The sequence below is a fragment of the Zeus faber genome (assembly GCF_960531495.2).
Source record: "Zeus faber genome assembly, chromosome: 3".
Lineage (NCBI taxonomy): Eukaryota > Metazoa > Chordata > Actinopteri > Zeiformes > Zeidae > Zeus > Zeus faber.
Genome location: NC_137190.1, coordinates 27,525,098 through 27,542,597, shown reverse-complemented (window position 1 = coordinate 27,542,597; position 17,500 = coordinate 27,525,098). Strand labels below are relative to the sequence as shown.

General features: G+C 46.5%; 2 protein-coding genes across 3 annotated transcripts in view; both read right to left on the bottom strand.

Moving 5' to 3' along the window:
- Positions 1 to 750: 750 nt before the first annotated feature.
- Positions 751 to 3,407, bottom strand: LOC307228074 (hyaluronan and proteoglycan link protein 3-like; the record flags this gene model as incomplete). The annotated part of the gene is made up of 6 exons (XM_079997577.1): positions 3,322 to 3,407; positions 2,433 to 2,596; positions 2,027 to 2,249; positions 1,733 to 1,878; positions 1,310 to 1,612; positions 751 to 1,040 (listed from the first exon to the last, which is right to left on the bottom strand). Exons 2-6 carry the CDS (start codon positions 2,560 to 2,562, stop codon positions 751 to 753), a joined length of 1,092 nt encoding a protein of 363 aa, XP_079853703.1. The 5' UTR covers positions 2,563 to 2,596; positions 3,322 to 3,407.
- Positions 3,408 to 5,646: 2,239 nt separating this feature from the next.
- The window catches only part of LOC307228058 (lactadherin-like), a 12,483-nt gene continuing 629 nt past the window's right edge, over positions 5,647 to 17,500 (bottom strand). The window contains exons 2-10 of one of the 2 annotated variants that reach the window (XM_079997557.1): positions 15,829 to 15,954; positions 15,616 to 15,747; positions 13,130 to 13,243; positions 12,208 to 12,389; positions 11,817 to 11,972; positions 10,665 to 10,809; positions 8,219 to 8,421; positions 7,961 to 8,116; positions 5,647 to 7,414 (exon numbers count right to left, since the gene is read on the bottom strand). In XM_079997557.1, the coding sequence (XP_079853683.1) occupies positions 7,271 to 7,414; positions 7,961 to 8,116; positions 8,219 to 8,421; positions 10,665 to 10,809; positions 11,817 to 11,972; positions 12,208 to 12,389; positions 13,130 to 13,243; positions 15,616 to 15,747; positions 15,829 to 15,954 (1,358 nt within the window). In that variant the 3' untranslated portion in view covers positions 5,647 to 7,270. The remainder of the gene's footprint in view (positions 7,415 to 7,960; positions 8,117 to 8,218; positions 8,422 to 10,664; positions 10,810 to 11,816; positions 11,973 to 12,207; positions 12,390 to 13,129; positions 13,244 to 15,615; positions 15,748 to 15,828; positions 15,955 to 17,500) is intronic. The other variant, XM_079997558.1, reaches the window with a different exon arrangement.

Genomic DNA, 17,500 nt, shown 5'->3' with positions numbered 1-17,500 from the left:
CACAGTCTCTCTCCATCCATTCGTCCATCCATCCCTCAATCCATCTATCCACCCACCCAAATAAAAGCTCTGAATTATTTCCAAATTATAGGCTCAAACCATGCATTTGAAAAAGAAAAATAACTTATTTTTATTTCAGTGGTAAATCCATTAAAACATCTATATTATTGCAAAAAAAACAAAACGACAAGGTACATAGCTACACATGCACAGGGGTGGAACTATTACAAAGCTTTTGACTTTCAACTCTGGCATAATAGTTATTATCACAAAGGATCACAATTTGTCTGATAGCTCGTTACCTTGAAGTATGTGTTATAGTACATAGGATTGTGTTTATGATAGAGTATTCACTATCATAAACAAAATTTAAAAAACACCTGAAAAAGATTACAAAAAAAAAAATCTGAGAACAGAGTAGATAAAAGCAGTGAGGTATAAATAACAGTCAAATCTAAATGCAGAACAAACTGCTTCTCTGTGAATTCGGCTACAACATACAAGCGGAGGAGACAAAGTGAAACATGCATCACAGTGATAATAGAGTGTGAAAAAAATATATAAACATTAATTGTCCCTGGATTGGAGCCCCGATATCGCAGCGTCAGCAGCTGCAAATCGGTGAATCTACGATCCGGAGAGGTTGAGTCTGCAGAACGTCGAGGTACCAGAATGTTCCGTGAGTGTGTGTCATGCTGACGCAGTGTGAGCCTCAAACCGGCAAGTGACTGACGTGTGTGACTAGTGGTTTTATTCCCCAACTGATTTGTAGCAGTACACCCCGTGCTTGTGCTGCGGCGGTGGGAATCCGAAGCTGCGCACGCCGGGCTCAGAGGGGCCGCAGTTCTTACGGGCTCTGGCGATGGGGTAGCGGAGGCTGCCGTCGGAGAGCCAGCCCGCGTCGCAGCGGTCCAGACCCGTGAACCTCCAGGCGGAGTAGAGCTGGCCCACCTTCGCTATCCGAGCGCCGTCCTCCTCGCAGGCCGCTTGAGCCTCCGTCAGGTTGAGCTTGAGCGGGTGCGGGAGGTAGTACACGTCACCTGGAGGAGGTTCGTAAGCAGCAGGAGATGATCATTACGCCGGTACAGCGAGGTGTTGTGCCTAACGTTAGTAAGAAGTTCCCCTTTCCCCACGGAGCTCCACCTTGTTTTTTCAACACAGAGTGGGTATCGGGTGATGTCAGGGGACAGGGAAGGTCTGGGTCAGAAATATAGGGGGACGGAGGTCCTGATTGAATTTTGGGAGCTTTTAGAGACGTGGGCCAGCTTAGGCCATCATCAACAAGGGTAAATCAACTCTCTTATCTTACCGCGGATCAAGGAGGAGAAGCAAAAGACATCGTATCGGTGGAGGTGACGGTGACGCCGGCCGTAGGTCCGGACACCCGGGGCCACGCCCCGCCCACCGCAGGGCACCCTGGGCTGGGTGATAGGGTACTGGACCGTCCCATCCGCCAACCAGCCCGCGTTGCACCAGTGGAGGCCTTCCTTCCAGGACTGGAAAAGCTGCTCAAAGGTGGCCAAAGTGGAGTCCTGATCCTGGCAGGCCTGCCGGGCCCCCTGGAAGTTCAGGCGGTAGCGACCATGAGGCGGCTGGTAGGGAAATACAAGGCCTGCGTGCGATAATATGCGGCAGCCGAGATCAATATACGGAATGTTACGCAACTGAGGTGGAGATTGTGGTTAAAAAAATGACGCAGCACATATCCATCACCGCAGGGAGGTGGACCTACCCCGTAGGTCCAGGTCAACCACAGCGCTCTTGTCCTCCAGTCCGTCTACGACCTCACAGCGGTAGCGTCCCGAGTCGTTCAGCCGCAGCTCCGTCAGGACCAGCGCGGCGTCCCCTGGGAAATCCTGTCGGAGGTGCACACGACCCCTGACAAGAAAGAGATGTAACCCTTCAGATGATCTCCTGTTTTATTTTTTTTTTGGGGGGGGGGGGGGGGGGGGGGTTAAACTAGAGATATAAAGTTATGATGAGAAAAAAACAAACAGGAATTTTCACACGCTGGTCAGCAAATCACCTGAAGTCACCAAAGCTTCGGTTGCGTGATCCGACGGCCACCAGCACGTCGGCCTCGTGTCCTCCGGCCGCGGGCAGCCAGGACCACTTGACGCGGACCCGTCTCGGGGAGCTCAGCTCGGGCTCGTACCGGTACCTGCAGGGCAGCGTGGCGTTTCCCCCTCTGACGGGGAACACAGGTTGCTGAGCGGCGTCAACGTAGAGCTTCACCCCATTGAAATGGACTGGAGGGGGGGGGGAAGAGCCAGATTATGTCATAGATACCACGGGTTTAGGGCGAGACTCGGCACAAAGTTATTTATAGGGGAACATGGCAAAAGAAGCTTGAGATACGACTGCTGGTTCTTACTGTATATGGGCGTTCATGCAAGGATATACGATTAGAACCACACAAACTGAGTGCATACTCTCTCCGTTGCCGTTCCCGTTGAGGAATTGCTGGTAGAAGAAGTGGTTCGGCTCCCTCGGGGCGACCCGGGCCAGGCACGATAGGAACAGGTGAACCTGGATCAGCAGCGGGGCTCTCGGGTGACGCATGCTGGACACGCTGCGTTAAGTCAAGCAGCCGGTTCTGTGAGTCCACAGTGCAGCGGTTACATGGAGAGACATCTGGTGAGCTGATTAGAGATATGAAAACGTTCACGGGTACACACATCGTGCAGCGACGACACGGTGCCAGTAGGGGACAGTGTGACATCATGTCCCGTAGGCCAGAGCTACTTAACGGTCATTTTAAGGAACGTGTCCTCTTTTTACGCCGTCGCTCTGTAGAAATACGCGACGGCGAACCTTTCCTTTTTCTCTTGTCGGTCAGAGATGTGTTTGTTTATTTTTTATTGCATGAATTGTTTCATTGTTTCCTCGAAGGTTTGGTAAGGTCAGGTCATTTCTGAGTAAATGACCTGGTTGTGTTTCGTTTTATCCATTTTTAAGATGTTTGTTGAGCAGTGCTGCCACATTCTACCCGTTTTAAAAATACTCTCACTTCATGTTATTTCTTTTTTTTTATTTTTATGATGCGACACACCTGCCAGAAGAAAACAGAGAATATAGCAGTACAACATGATAATAATAATTATTATAGTAATAAAAATAATAAAACACAATCAAGAAACAACCTGCGCACTCTGACACCTTCTTAGAAATGCGCGTCAAATAACAATGAAGTCGTGAACAATAATTTTGGCCCCAATAAGTTATTACAAGGCTCTGTTAGATTTGTACAGTAATGCAGAGCATCCAACGCATACTAAAATCGGATGAGATGCCTCATGTCAGCGTTAATTCATCCCTTACCTCTTGCTGTGCGGTGCTTTCAGCCTTAAACGCCTGCGAAAGTCGCAGAATTGTAGGTGGGAAACCACTTGGACGTCCGGGGTCCGACCAGACGCGCACCTCAGCTGCGTGCACAGCCCACTGATGTCCCCACATCCACAGCAGTGGAAAAACCTCCCATTCCCACTGTGGGAATGTGGGTCTGGGGCCCCTGCTCCCACTGGGATGGTGCTGGAGATTAGAAAGAGACCAATGCGATGTCTACCGCCACACCCAGTTTGCAGATTTAATCATTCAAAATTCTGAACATGACTATAATTATTCGGCTAAATTATTCATAGCACAGTAATAGTCAGTCAAACGCACTCTCTTCAACAAAAGGCCGTGGAGTAGCATAGGTTAAAATGAAGTTATATGATGACGTTGAAAATAATCCTCGATAAATACATAAATATAGAAAATATAACATAGAAAGATACAATCAAATTTAAAAAAAAAAAAAAAGAAAAAGATATACAGGTATATACGAGTCATAAGTAAATAAATATATAACTAACTGTGAAACCCCTCTCAAAAATATGTTGTTGGTTTTTTTTCTATCAGTCGGGATTTGTGAGAATGGCAATTTTCTGCCAAACTACAGAGAGCCAAGAGAAAAACTATAATGACGCAACATTTATCGTTAGTGTGGGATTAACCTTTGTAAAGTAGACATGCTTTTTTCCACAACATACAAAACTTCAAGTGTGGCTGAACAATAACAGTAGCTGAAAATGCTGTTAAAGCTATTAACAACCTATTCTCATCACTTATTCATTTGAGTTCCCCCATGAGTTTCCCCATGCTATCAGCCAAGCCTTGATGGCATGGGGTTTGGACTTTCCATTCTGGAGCCTATTGAGCCATGGAGGTGGCAACAGTTACACCAACGATCAACTTGTGGGGTCCCTGCCTGGCATTTTGGGACCAAGGAATGATGTTTTTTGCTCCCGATTCCAGAGATGTCACTTTTTTCACCCGATATCTTTAAAAACAACACCACCAACCAAAACAATGAACTCATCTTGGCCGGTTGTTAGACGAGCAGTGTGTGCGTGCGTGCGTGTGTGTGTGTGTGTGTGTGTGTGTGTGTGTGTGTGTGTGTGAGCATGTGTGTGTGTGTGTGTGAGAAGGGGGCGAGAAGACGCCTTTTCTCTCAAAACTCACTCCTTAGCGCTTTAAAAAGCAGATGTTTGTGCAGGAGAGTCGCCACATCGCACCAGCTGGTACTGTGTTTTCCACATACACACACACTTTTTTTTATTAGGATCCTGCCATGGAGCGGAAAACACATAAGTATGTAAAACACCAGCGCCGCATATTATCCACACACACACACACACACACACACACACACACTAACACACACATACACACACACACACACACACACAAACAATCAGGGGGTGAAGACAGATATGGCAGATGCGTTAGGGACGCTCTCCCTCCCTCCGTGTATTCACTTCATAGAGATGAAAGCCGTAGCCGGGGGCCAGACATACCAGAATAAGGCCCATGGCGTGGGGATGAGGGACTAACAGGGTGTAATTACTACCCTTAATAGCAGGACGTGGCCTCAGTTGTCCAGCGGAGTGAGAACGTTGACCCAACGACTGTATCTATCTAGTTGTTGGGGGTTTTCACCCTCACTCCTTCAGGCAAACAGCGCGAATAAGCCACAAGGCCATTGGGCGGATTCCACCTTTTGATGCCAATTGCTACCACGTTTTCTGGAATTTCCCAGTTCTTCTACCATACCAGCAGGGGATACACCGGAATCTCAAAGCTACTTTTTGGGGTTGTTATTCCTTTCAAAGTTAGGTATCATCTAAATTCAAAATGTGGGACAGGAATGATAAGAAATTGCTACTGATGCTCTCGGCAGCAAGAAAAAAAAGCTCTATGCTATTGCAAAGTTTTATCATTGACTGTCGCATTATTTAATTGTACAGTTTTGTATATCATCGTCCATGCAATGTCACCGATACTAAAAGAATGGAAAATTGCTGCTTTTCCAAATAAAAACGAAATCTGCCTGTTCGGAGCCACAGGACCGAGGAGTGGTCATATACAGAGAAAGTAGGTGAGATGTGTTTAGAGTTAGGGATGAGCACGTCCCATCTCCTGTCCTCACTTTTACAGCCACATTCCCCTCTGCTCAGCCTCCCTGACATCACCAAACAATCCCTAAAAGGAGACACGGTTCACGCCCTTCACACCCACTCTGACGCATTTCCTCCACACTCCACACACTCGGGAATAGGACCTTTTGGCGATGAAGTCACTTAAAAAGGACAATTGTTTTTTAATTCATTTTGACTTTAATAATGGATCTTGCTTTGTCCAGAGGCTGTATTTAAAAAAAAAAAAAGATGCAAAACCAATTATTTTCTACACAGTGTCTCTCTAAACGACGGTATTCACAATATGTAAAATGTAAGTAATATCTTCTGCTAAAATATCATATAAAAAAAACAAGTGCAAAACATTTCATCATGCAGATAATCTCAGTTTCATTTCATCTATTGATATACACGAGTACCAATTACTAATGTTAGCGCGGTTTCTCCCTTATGCCGGGCTACTCGGAAATCTCCCCCGAAAAATGCATATTACACAGGGCCCTGCGTTACTACAATAAAGTTGTGCTTTGTCGTCCGAGCAGTAGCCGAAGAAACACGCCGGTGGGAAACCTCGGCCAGGAGCACAAAGGCAAAGGCGGATCGAGACAGCGAAGGGAGACACCGAGCTGAGGTTGGCTGGCTGAGTTTTACCCTAACCGGGTCAGTGTGCGACCGGAGTGACGGGGCACGGCCACCGAGGAGCGATGCACTCCAGGGGTTATAAATTCAAGAGAGTCAAGATAAATTAAACACGGAAGCAAAGCAAAAACGACTGTTGAGGTACAAAGCACAAACACTGGAGTCATAGCAATACCATTAGGGCTGGGTATTGATAAAAAATGTACGATACCAGTACCCTTAAATTGATACCGATACCAATACAGTTCAATACCTTTTTTTTATTCTATACCCATCATGTGAATGGAAGCATTCAGTTGCGTAAAACCACCACTCCAACCCAACCCAACCATTTTTACACAAATACATTTTGAAAGTGTTCAAGCGATTGAAATGTGAATTAAATAACCGTACCAAACTGTACAATGAAGTATTTGTGCAGTGTAATTTTAAACAACTAGCCAGTACGGGAGGAATGATTACAGCGAGGGAAAACTTCTTTCACTGATCATATGGACACCTGGCCGTTGTTTGAAGACAGACTTGAAAAATGGTGAACCTATCCTTTAACAGACTGTGGTAGCTGCTGCTGCCGCGGTGGGCCAATCACACGTCGCGTTAGATCGAAAAACGCTTGTGGTGATTGGCTGCGAGCGAAACCATACAAATAGTTATTTTTTTTTAGATCTGACAAGGATTGAATGCAGGTATTGTTTGACTGGAGATGTTTCGACACTACTTGGTATTGGATTATTTCAATCGATACCTTGAAGGTATGGAGTACCAATACCAAGCCCTAAATACCATAAACAATATATATTTTTTCTAGAAATGTCACTATACCGTGAAAGTGCTATGACTCCGGCCGTTCGGCAAACATGAGCTTTAGCCAAAGTCGCAGAGAGAGACACAGAAAGAGATTGAAATGACTTCCAAGCGAAGAGGAATTCGATGGATCCGACCCTTCTGTCTTCTTGTCTTAAGAGCAATACTGGTATCACGCTTCTGTCCCAAAATCACAGTTTGTTTTCGGTGCGGTCGGAGAGAGCGAGAGAGAAAGAGAGAGAGCGAGCGATAAAGAGAGAGAGAGAGAGAGAGAGAGAGAGTGAGAGAGAGAGAGAGAGTGAGAGAATCGCAAACTGGATGGACGGGCCGAGGGACGGCGACGACTTCTGGCCCGGGGTGCACCTCTAGTCGTCACAGCCCAGCAGCTCCATGCGCAGGGTGATGCGTTCGTGCCACTCCCACGGCACCACCCGCACGTAGCGGGCGTAGAAGGGCGGCTCGAACACGTTCTTCTTGTGGCTGTTGTTGTCGACGTTGCCCGGGAAGATCTGTTTCGAAGGGGAGACGTTGAGGGAAACGATCAGATATATACGGTTTGGCAAAAAACCCATGGCTCGCGCCACGCTGTGAGCCCCAGAGGACCAGCGACTGAATTCAGCGCCGTGAATCGTAAATCCGGCGGCGCGCACCGCCAGCTGACAGCCCCGGACGACCCCACCCAGACGCTCAGAGGACTCACTGAAAGCCCCCGGCAGCATCATTATGTCAACAGCCTGTCATGCCTTCCCTCAATAAAAAAAAGATCAAAGCAGTCATCTGGATCCAACCATTGTGCCTAACCCTAACCCCCGCGGCTTGTTTCTACTTTCTGCTTTGTGGAAAAGGGGAATGGGGATGTTAAAGATAATGCGGGGAAAAGGACTCCGGCAAAACCGACTGCCGTGTGAAACTTAAGGCGTGCGTCTGTCAACGAGCTACGACGTCGACGGGCCCTAAAGTTGAGGATTCTCGGAGGAGAGCCTTGAGAGGTGTTTGAGGATCTCTGAGCCATTGGTGCCGTATACTCATTGTAGCAAATCCTTTTGATATCCGACCTGGTCTTTGTCCGCGTTCTCCTCTTTCACCGTGCTCCACGATTGCCCGTCATCGCTGTAGGCCACTTTAAACATAGACACGAACTGCACCACCCCAAAGTCTTTGGCCCCCTGGGTAATGATGCCGGTGAGGCGCTTGGTCTTCTCCAGGTCCACCTACGACGAGGACACACAAGGTTCAGTGACTGGGCTTAGGAACAGGGTCACTTCGGTTTGGTTTCACCTCTGGGCTGGGCGGTATTGACGTCATTCCCTCACCTGGATCCACTCGGATCGGTTGTTGGCGCCGGCGGACCAGGCGTTGGTCTTCCCTTGCTTGTCCAGCCGGGCGAACTGAGGACGCCACGTGAAGGTGTCGATGCCCCAGGTGCGGAAAGAGCTGGACGCCGACAGCTGCCCGTCGGAGATGAGGCGGGACTTCATCCCCATGGGCTCTGAGCAACCTGCCGTGTTTGAATAAACTGTGAATACGAAGCGGAGAGGAGGAAGGGAAAAAAGAGAAAAGAGAGAAGAGAAGACGGGGAAAAGTTGAGGGTGAGGACAAACCCATTATGGCAACCCAAAGAGCAGAACAAATGAAAAAGAAAACAATTCCCTTATGTGTAGAAGTCGGATAAGAATGATGAAAAGGCAAGAAGAGAGGAGGAAGAAGAATGGAAAAAGATGTTGTGAGTGTAGAGAGGGAATAGAGGCATCACGCATGCATTCAAACCTGCAAAATACTGTAAGCTCTGAGTGTTCAAAAAGGGACAGCACCGAAGGGGGTGAGGAAACAAAAATAGGATGTTTTTGCCTGTGTGATCCTGGGAAAAGCTGCTTTTTATTGCAGCGAGGCGATGGGATGCCCACTAAATGCTTTCTTCTTTGCTATGAAATGCCTCTGTGATCTAACCACAGTGAGATGGGTGGCCGTGCTACGCCTCTCGCTGTCATGGAGCTTGTAAGGGAAACCGCAGCGGGGCAGAATCAACACCATAAACAAAGAAACTGCATTAAAGTAAAAAGAAAAGACACTTTTTAATATCTTTGCCCTACAGGGTTATATGATTATATAATGTAGAACCCTCTAAAGCAAATAATAAAACATAGCAATTTAAAACAGACATGTTGTATTGATGTATTTTTTTTATGATTATTACTTTTTTCCATTAATAACTAAGCGTGGGCGAAGGGACAGGGACAGGGAGGGGCGTGCGGTGGTAGTGGTGGTGGTGGAGGGGGCGGGGCCCGCAGCGAAGTTGCTCTGTGACTGGCTCGCTGTATTTTTACTTCCGCGGTAGCGCAGCGCTTATATAGCCAATCAGGGCGCGCCATACAGCATGCGTAGTGGAAGCCTGGCCCCAAGGCTCTCTCTCGGTGTAAGGACCGCGTCGGAGTGACATCGTCCCTGCTTTACCCACTCTGCCATGGAGGACTCGACCAGTTGACGTTTACCTGTAACCTTCTCTTTTTAAGCCTTCTTCCGTCTGATCGCCGTGTTCTGAAAGTGGGTTCACTGACGTTTTTCCAATGCCACTTTCCAAATTTCCCAAAACATCTTGGAAGTGTTCAAATGATTGGAATATTTATTAAATAACTGTACAAAACTGTACAACGAAGTATTTGTGCGGTGTAATTTTAAACAACTAGCCAGTACAGGAGGAATGATTACAGCGAGGAAAAACCTCTTTCACTGTTCATATGGACACCTGACTGTTGTTTGAAGACAGACTTGAAAAATGGTGAACCTATCCTTTAACAGACTGTTGTAGCTGCTGCTGCCATAGTGGGCTAATCGTAAGTCGCATTCAATTGAAAAACGCTTGCGGTGATTGGCTGCTCGCTGTATATACACTGTATATACTATATACACTGAATATACTATATACACTATATATACTATATATACTATATATACTTTATACACTGTATACACTATACACTATATACACTATATATACTATATATAATATATATACTTTATATACTGTATATACTATACACTATATACACTATATATACTATATACACTACATATACTATATACACTATATAAACTATATATACTATATATACTTTGTACACTGTATATACTATACACTATACACTATATACACTATATATACAATATATACTATATACACTATACGCACTATATATACTATACGCACTATATATACTATATATACTATATACACTGTATAGATCTCATCACCATTCTAAGTCTCAGTCTCGTTCCTGCAGTCTGTCTGTCAGTATTCACTACACTAGTTCGCAATGGCCACGCCCCCCTACCGTGAAATAACAACGGTCATCGTTTATCAACCAATTCGCTCAACGACCTGGTTGTAGGAACGGAACGCGGTTGTTAAGTGAGGAGTACCTGTATATATATATATATATATACTGTATGTATATATATATATATATATATATATACATACACACACACACACACACACACACACACACACACACACACACACACACACACACACACACACACACACACACACACACACACACTGTATTTAGATGACTTGAATCTACTTAAAGCCATATATAGTTCTTTCCATTTTGCCCCAATGTATAGAGATCCAACCCATGTGTATCTCTTTATCTTCTAAATGTCAATTTCTCCACAGGGGCAAAAAAGCGGTATACAGCTAATATATTTATACAAAAAAAAGAAGTCAACAGTGTCGTAAGTGTCAGACGTGTTTACCGTTGAGTTCGCAGCCCACCAGCTCCATACGCAGGGTGCAGGCCTTGCGACACACCACAGGAATGATGCGGATGTACTGCGCCACGATGGGGGGGTCAAACAGGTTGGTCTTGGTGCTGTCGTTGTCTACGTTTCCCACGAAGATCTGGGGCGACAGGACGGGGGTCACGAGAAAGGTCAGCCCCGGAAGACGAACTGATCGTGGAAGCCCGTGTATGTTATCTACAGCTGGTTACGTAAGGGATAATGTGCAGCCAATGTGCAGGTCATTATCGCAAAATAACCTCTGACAGGTTGATTGTGACTTGTATTGCTGTGAAGGGGGCTGTTTTACAATAATGACCAGCGTTGCCAGATCTATGATAATTATTGTATTTATATGATAATTTAACCCTTTGTACGATGTACGATCAAAAATTCTAAAAACCATTTACATGTCACCATTTCAAGTTTTTATTTCTTCATAATATTAAAATGACACGGAACTGATTTGGAACCAGCCTGATTACTCCTCTCACGTCAACTTTGTTGTCAATGTTTTACGGAAAAACCGACACTGGATCTGCCATAAACGATCCAGTCACACCTCTTGCCCAATCACGTGGCTAAGGGGTGCTTGGCACGGATTCATAGACGGTGAAAATGAAAACGCAGCTCTGGGTGCTACCGCCATCTGGATTTGAATGTACGATAATAATAATCCTGGAGTCCTTGTAGGATTATTTGGTTTTCGGCATCGGGCAACCGCTGATAATGACCGACTGGCTGCACATTATCTTGCTTATTACAGTACATGGCTACGAACTAGATAAAATAATACATTGACTTTAATTTGGATTTTCTAACTAGTAGGTCTAGTTTGATAGCTTCCGTTAAGAAAAATGGTCCACAACAATGTAGCAAACTATTCTCCCTACATACGACTAACATCCTGTACATACTATTATGAATATAAAATTGGATATAATTCATGCCTTCCAGACTTCCTTTGTCGTTTCTATGTATGTAGTGATACGAGGGATGTGAAGTGGCTGCCTGTGACTGCGGTCATTATTAACACGGTGGATATTATTTATACAGTACATAACTGACCACTGATTGCTGCTACTGACCAATCAGATTGTGTGATAAGGCCCTGGTTGACGTCCTTACCTTGTCCTTCCTCTGGCCGTCCGCTCTGTAAGTGGTGTAGGCCTTTCCATCGAAGCTGGTCGACACCTTGAAGGCCTTGATGTACTCTGCCGCGCCCATGCGACTCGCACCCTGGGTGATGATGCCCGTCACCCGCAGCTTCTTCTGCATGTTGATCTGACGATGAAAAGCGGATCCAGCCGTCGGTTTCAACTCCGTGGCTGCTGGACACCTAGGTCAGTCCTCTAAACTAGAACTGCTTTCTTTCACTGATCATTTGGGATTATCTGGTTTCCTAACACCACCACTCTCACTTATTTACTGTGCATCGCTTTGAAAATACATATTTTTCCCACATAATATTGATTTATGTAATTTTTGGTTGCCTCAGCTTGGTCGGGGCTGCTCTCACCTCGATCCAGGGGTTCCTGTCGTTGGCGGCGGAGGTCCAGGCGTTGACAATGCCGTGGTTGTTTAGCCGGGCCAGGTCCGGGCCCCAGCGCTGGAGGCCCAGGACGCCGTAGTGAATGGAGGAGGCTGAAATCTGGGACTCCAGGATCCCACCTCCCTCCATTCCCAGTAAAGATATGCAACCTGAGATACAGACTTTAATTATTAATTAACTAATACACATAATTGCTGCTATTATTGTTTATATAAACAATAATCAATAATAGCAGCAATTATGTGTATTAGTTAATTAATAAAAAATTAGTTAATTAGTAAATATATATATATATATATATATATATATATATATGTTCAATGCAAGTCATATATATATATATATAACAGTTTACAAATATTGATCATTTCACACCACACATTGTAATTTTTAGAGGTTATTCAGCGCTGCCACACAAAAACTAATTCTCCTTGATTTTGTTGGTTATCAAAAGCACTGCAGAGCAACAGATAAATTCTGGGAAAGCAGGCTACAGTAGCAAGCTGAATTACACGTATAATAGAAGCACCCAGTGGTCTTGCACTGTATATCAACACTCACGGAACCCCTCTCGTCCAATCAAATGACTTTATTTCTCTAATAAACAACTATTATTGACTTTTTTTTACTGTGCCAGCTATCAACCGGTTCTGTGACAGAGTTAGTATTTCTCTCTAGTAAGGATTGAATCATATGGACATTGGAATACAGCAGAATTACTAAGCCATTACAAATAGACATAAGGCAATAATTGTGACAATATCCAACACACTCCTGCAGTCCTAGTATACATATACACGCTACTAACCCTGAGAAGGGCTTTAGGAACCGTCATGAACGTCAAATAAAACGTTCGAACATCGGATATCAGTGTGTTTGGCGGACTTACGCAGCTGGCACTGCTTCCCAACATACGGCGAGAGGCACTGGCAGGTGTAGTCGCCGTCAAGATCCCTGCAAACGCCTCCATTCTTGCACGGCTGGTCGGCGCAGTCGTTCACATCTGCACGGGTACAAAAAAGGTTTATTCGGATTTGTCGTCATTGCCTCCGTGACGGCGCTCACAGAAATTTCCCAGACAGGCGCTGCGGCTGGCGCAAGCGCTTCGACTTGACGGCCTTGACTTGACGGCCTTGGGAGAGAACAGATGAGAGGCGAGAGGTGAGGTCGGATCTCAGCTCGACTCGAACCGAGTCAGCTTTACGGATGAAGCAACGTGCGCCGTCCAAATCCCGATGAGGTTCAAATTCCGAAGGGAAAAGACGTGGTTTCAAACCGAGATGCTGAAGAGACAACGGTAGGCTCACAACTTATGTGGCCTCGAAGATGCACCATGAGAACTCAAAAGGCTTCAAGGGACCCATTTATGGTTTTGCAGATGGGACCCCCGGCAAATACTTCAGACTTCAAACACTAGTGATTCAGTCGACTTGCCACAGGGAGGCGCCTGTGTTTAGGGCTGTTCAATGCAAGTCAAATGCAGAAATGTTCCACTCTAGGCAAACATGAGTCATTTTTATGATGCTCAAGGGAATTTGCACGCTGCCAAATTTGTTGTAATCTAAGGGGTTGAAAGTTAAGACGGTTAAAGAGGAATTTTGCGATCGGCGTAGCCGGCAAAACCTCCCCCTCGGCCATAGAGGAATGACTTCCAGCAGGTCCTGCCGACCTTGGGATACTCCCTCGCTCCTGCAAATTACAAGGCAGGCACCGGGGTTATCACGAAAACCATATGGGCTTGTTCGGCTCCTGTTCCGTTTCCCTCTAAGAGGATCGGGAACGGCCACGGCTTGACCGAACCGTTCCCCGTTCAATCTGTGGGAAAAACCCCGCGCTGACAGGTGGCGATAAATCAATCAGATCCATAGACAGAGAAGATAGTGATGCTGGTAAATACTGGGCTGAGCTACGTCCGCGCAAGGTCCACTTCGGGAGAAGTCGACAAACGCGCCAATGGGTGGTGGAGCTGGGATTAGGGAGGACTAATTGTTTTTGTTTTGGGCCGATAGAGTGTAGGTCAGCATCGGCCCCGGGGAGGACGGCAGCGTCTCAATAAACCGGGTTAGTGACGGCGGTGCTAGAATGATCGTTAGAACAACAATCAAACTGTGCCAAGATTCGCTTCAACGCTTTCCAGCGTTGGCATTTGGGGCTGGAAAGTTCTTCCCGCCAACACTGGAAAGTTTGTACATATAGACCTAGAAAGACTACGATCGAAAAAAGTGCCAAAAATCACAAGGTGTTCCGTACAGGGCGTTCTGGTAATGAAACATAATTATCAATGGTATGGAACAAGAAAAAACACTTTAATGGTCTGATGGAAGACTAAAAGATTTGAGGATTTTGAAATAACTCCCTTCCATTCATTTCTAAATGCGTCGCCTTGTTAATTCCTTTTTTCTGTTTTAATTCCTCCGATTCTCCAGCGTTTTCCTGGAATTATTAACTAGAGCTGTAATCCAGGATTTGGTGTTAAGAGGATACAGAATTATTGCCAATTTCACCATTCTTAAATTGATTGGTGGTGGTCTGTGAAAAGCAGATGCAAAGGCTAAATGTGCGTCTGTGTGTGTGTGTGTGTGTGTGTGTGTGTGGTTGCTGCATGCTAAGCAGACTTGGAGGGTCTTTTACTAATTAGCCAAACAGGGCGACCACAAGTGCTGCTGAATGGAGGGCTTTCATTGAACCTGTGAGCTGACTGCACATTTTCTCACATTGCTGATCCAGTGGGACTGTGCATGAGTGTGTGTGTGTGTGTGTGTGTGTGTGTGTGTGCCTGTGCATATGTATGAGTGGAAAATACGTGTTCTACACCTTTTTATAGCTGCTACAAAATGGGAGGAGGCACTCATTATGCCCCCATCTGCTACTTAAACATTGTCCATTGTATTTCCTTGATTTGTGTGTGTGCACGCGCGTGTGTTTGCATTTTCATAGCAAAAACGTGACGGACAGTAAGCCAGTGAGCCCCGAGAGCCCATGAGTTATTTCTGTTGAGCGCCTTGGACAAAGATAAGCACCAACGCCTTCGTAATCCCCCGTCTCCCGAGAGAGGAAGGATCTGAGTTTTAACCAGTTTACATGACGACGCAGAAAAAGCGAATTGAATCTGAAGTTGTTTGTTTGTATATTCCAGGGATTCCAGAAGTGCTTCTGTCTGCAGCAAGCACACAGTGGTTTTCCCTTTTACTACGACCTCCCCCCTTAGGCATTCAGAGACACATGCTTTGTTAACATTGTTTGGTTGTTTTCGACACATTTTCTAAGTAGAGTACACAGACTTGGGCAGCGGGAGCAGTAAACAGACTTAAGGTGAGAGGCCAGACGGCGGGACGGGGACATCCGTACACGACAGATTGTGACACGGCTACTTACTGATCTGACAGTGCGCTCCCTCGAAGCCCGGCCGGCACTTGCACACGTACTCGCCGAACACGTCCCCGCGCCTCGTCGGGGTGAAGACCTCGCAGGACCCGTCGTTGCGACAGGGGTTGGGGCTGCACGGCCCTGGGGAAAAAAGGAAGTCAGCCTCATTGCGCGATCGGTCGCCGCTCACGTCGCAGAGCCGCAATCTCGTGTTCTCCGTACCTGTCTCCGTCAGGTTGCAGGTGTCCCCGGCGAATCCATCGGGGCAGATACAGACGAAGGGGTCCTCCCCGACGCCGGTCACGCACGTGGCACCATCGTGGCAGCGGTTTACCTCGCAGTAGTCACCTGAGGAGCGGATCGGGGACAATCGAGGACACGAATGTTCGTTAGTACATTTCGGGGCATTGGCGGGATCTGCCGTCGGCCTTCTTCAGGGACCCGCTGTATAACTCGGCTTCATCTTTGTTGCTCCGAAGCCGGTCAGAGCACTCATCGGAACGCAAGGGGACAGCGGTGCGGAGGCCAGCGCTGGTCTGCGAGGCCAAAAAGTGCTGACTCGCGGAGGCTGAGCGCACGAGGCAAATGAAGGCACAACCCGAACCTTAACCCTCACCCTGACCCTAACCCATTGCGAGAGGCAGAGCCCAGAACGCACCTATAGAATGGAAAAATCAGTTCCAAGACCCTGACCTTCATTTGAACTCCTCTGGGAGCATAGTTAGTAGGGAGTATAAGTACTTTTCTAGAGTCCATTTGGGGCCAACCTTTTGAGTCACCAAACACCGCACACGTGTCCTTATGATGGATCAACGGTTAATACAACGGTGGTGCGCAACCTTTGTACCGAGCAGACCGGCTCTGCTACTGAATCAACACGTTTTAGCATGAATGCCTGTCTGTAAAAAAAAAAAAAAGCCTTTTATAAACCAGACAAATGGACAAAAGGGAACATTAGGAAGCGATCCTGCTGGTTATAACGGAGTTGGAGAACTACGTGTGACCCTGTTGCTGAAGTCACAGCGTCGGTGTGCTCACAGAGTTCTGCTGACGGCGTCTGTCGGAAAAACCTATTTCTGAATGGACGGAGCGTATTGACCCCGCACCTGACAACAGAACGTGTTTATGCATGGGATTAGTGACAGATTGCGGGATTAGCCCGGTCACACACGAGAAGCGCACGACGGAATCGGGAATCAACAAGTCCCCACAACGTGATGGCCGGCAAAGCTCCGAGGGGGGCTCGCCACGTGCATCCCACCTGATCTTACAAACAACAGGTCCGGTAGGGGAGAAAACAGGCCTCAGATCCACACAAACAGACAGCAAAGCATAAGAATACTCTATAATGTGTATGAAGAAAGGATAATTAAACATTCACAGGTTGTTCCCTGCGAGCCCAGATGGCAGAGTTAAGACAAATCCCAATGATCCAAAGCAAAGTTAGATCCTTCCAAAGGGACATCAATCCTCTCCCGCCTCCACCAGACAACACAACAACACATATGGCCTTACTTTCCACTCCATCCTCCTCGCCTCATGGCCCCACCACTAATATCACATCTGTCAGTCACCGCCATGACATTGTCTTGAGGGGAATGTTTATCTTTGTCTATGGCCTCCGCACATGACGAAAATGCCGACATGTTTATTTGTGCTGAACCTACTGGGTATCCCATGGCAACGGCTGGCCATTGTCATTACAGTATGGCAGGCAGACCGGGTTGACCTCAGACAGAACAGCCGCACACATCTACTCCCTCATTACGTCATGTGAATAACAAGGTAAACATAGAATCAAAAGCTTTCAAATTGCATGTGGGCGACCACGTCATGAACAGAGGCCTAAATAATAATAGTGATTTTCAAGCGCCGAGCCTTTCATGAAGAGCAA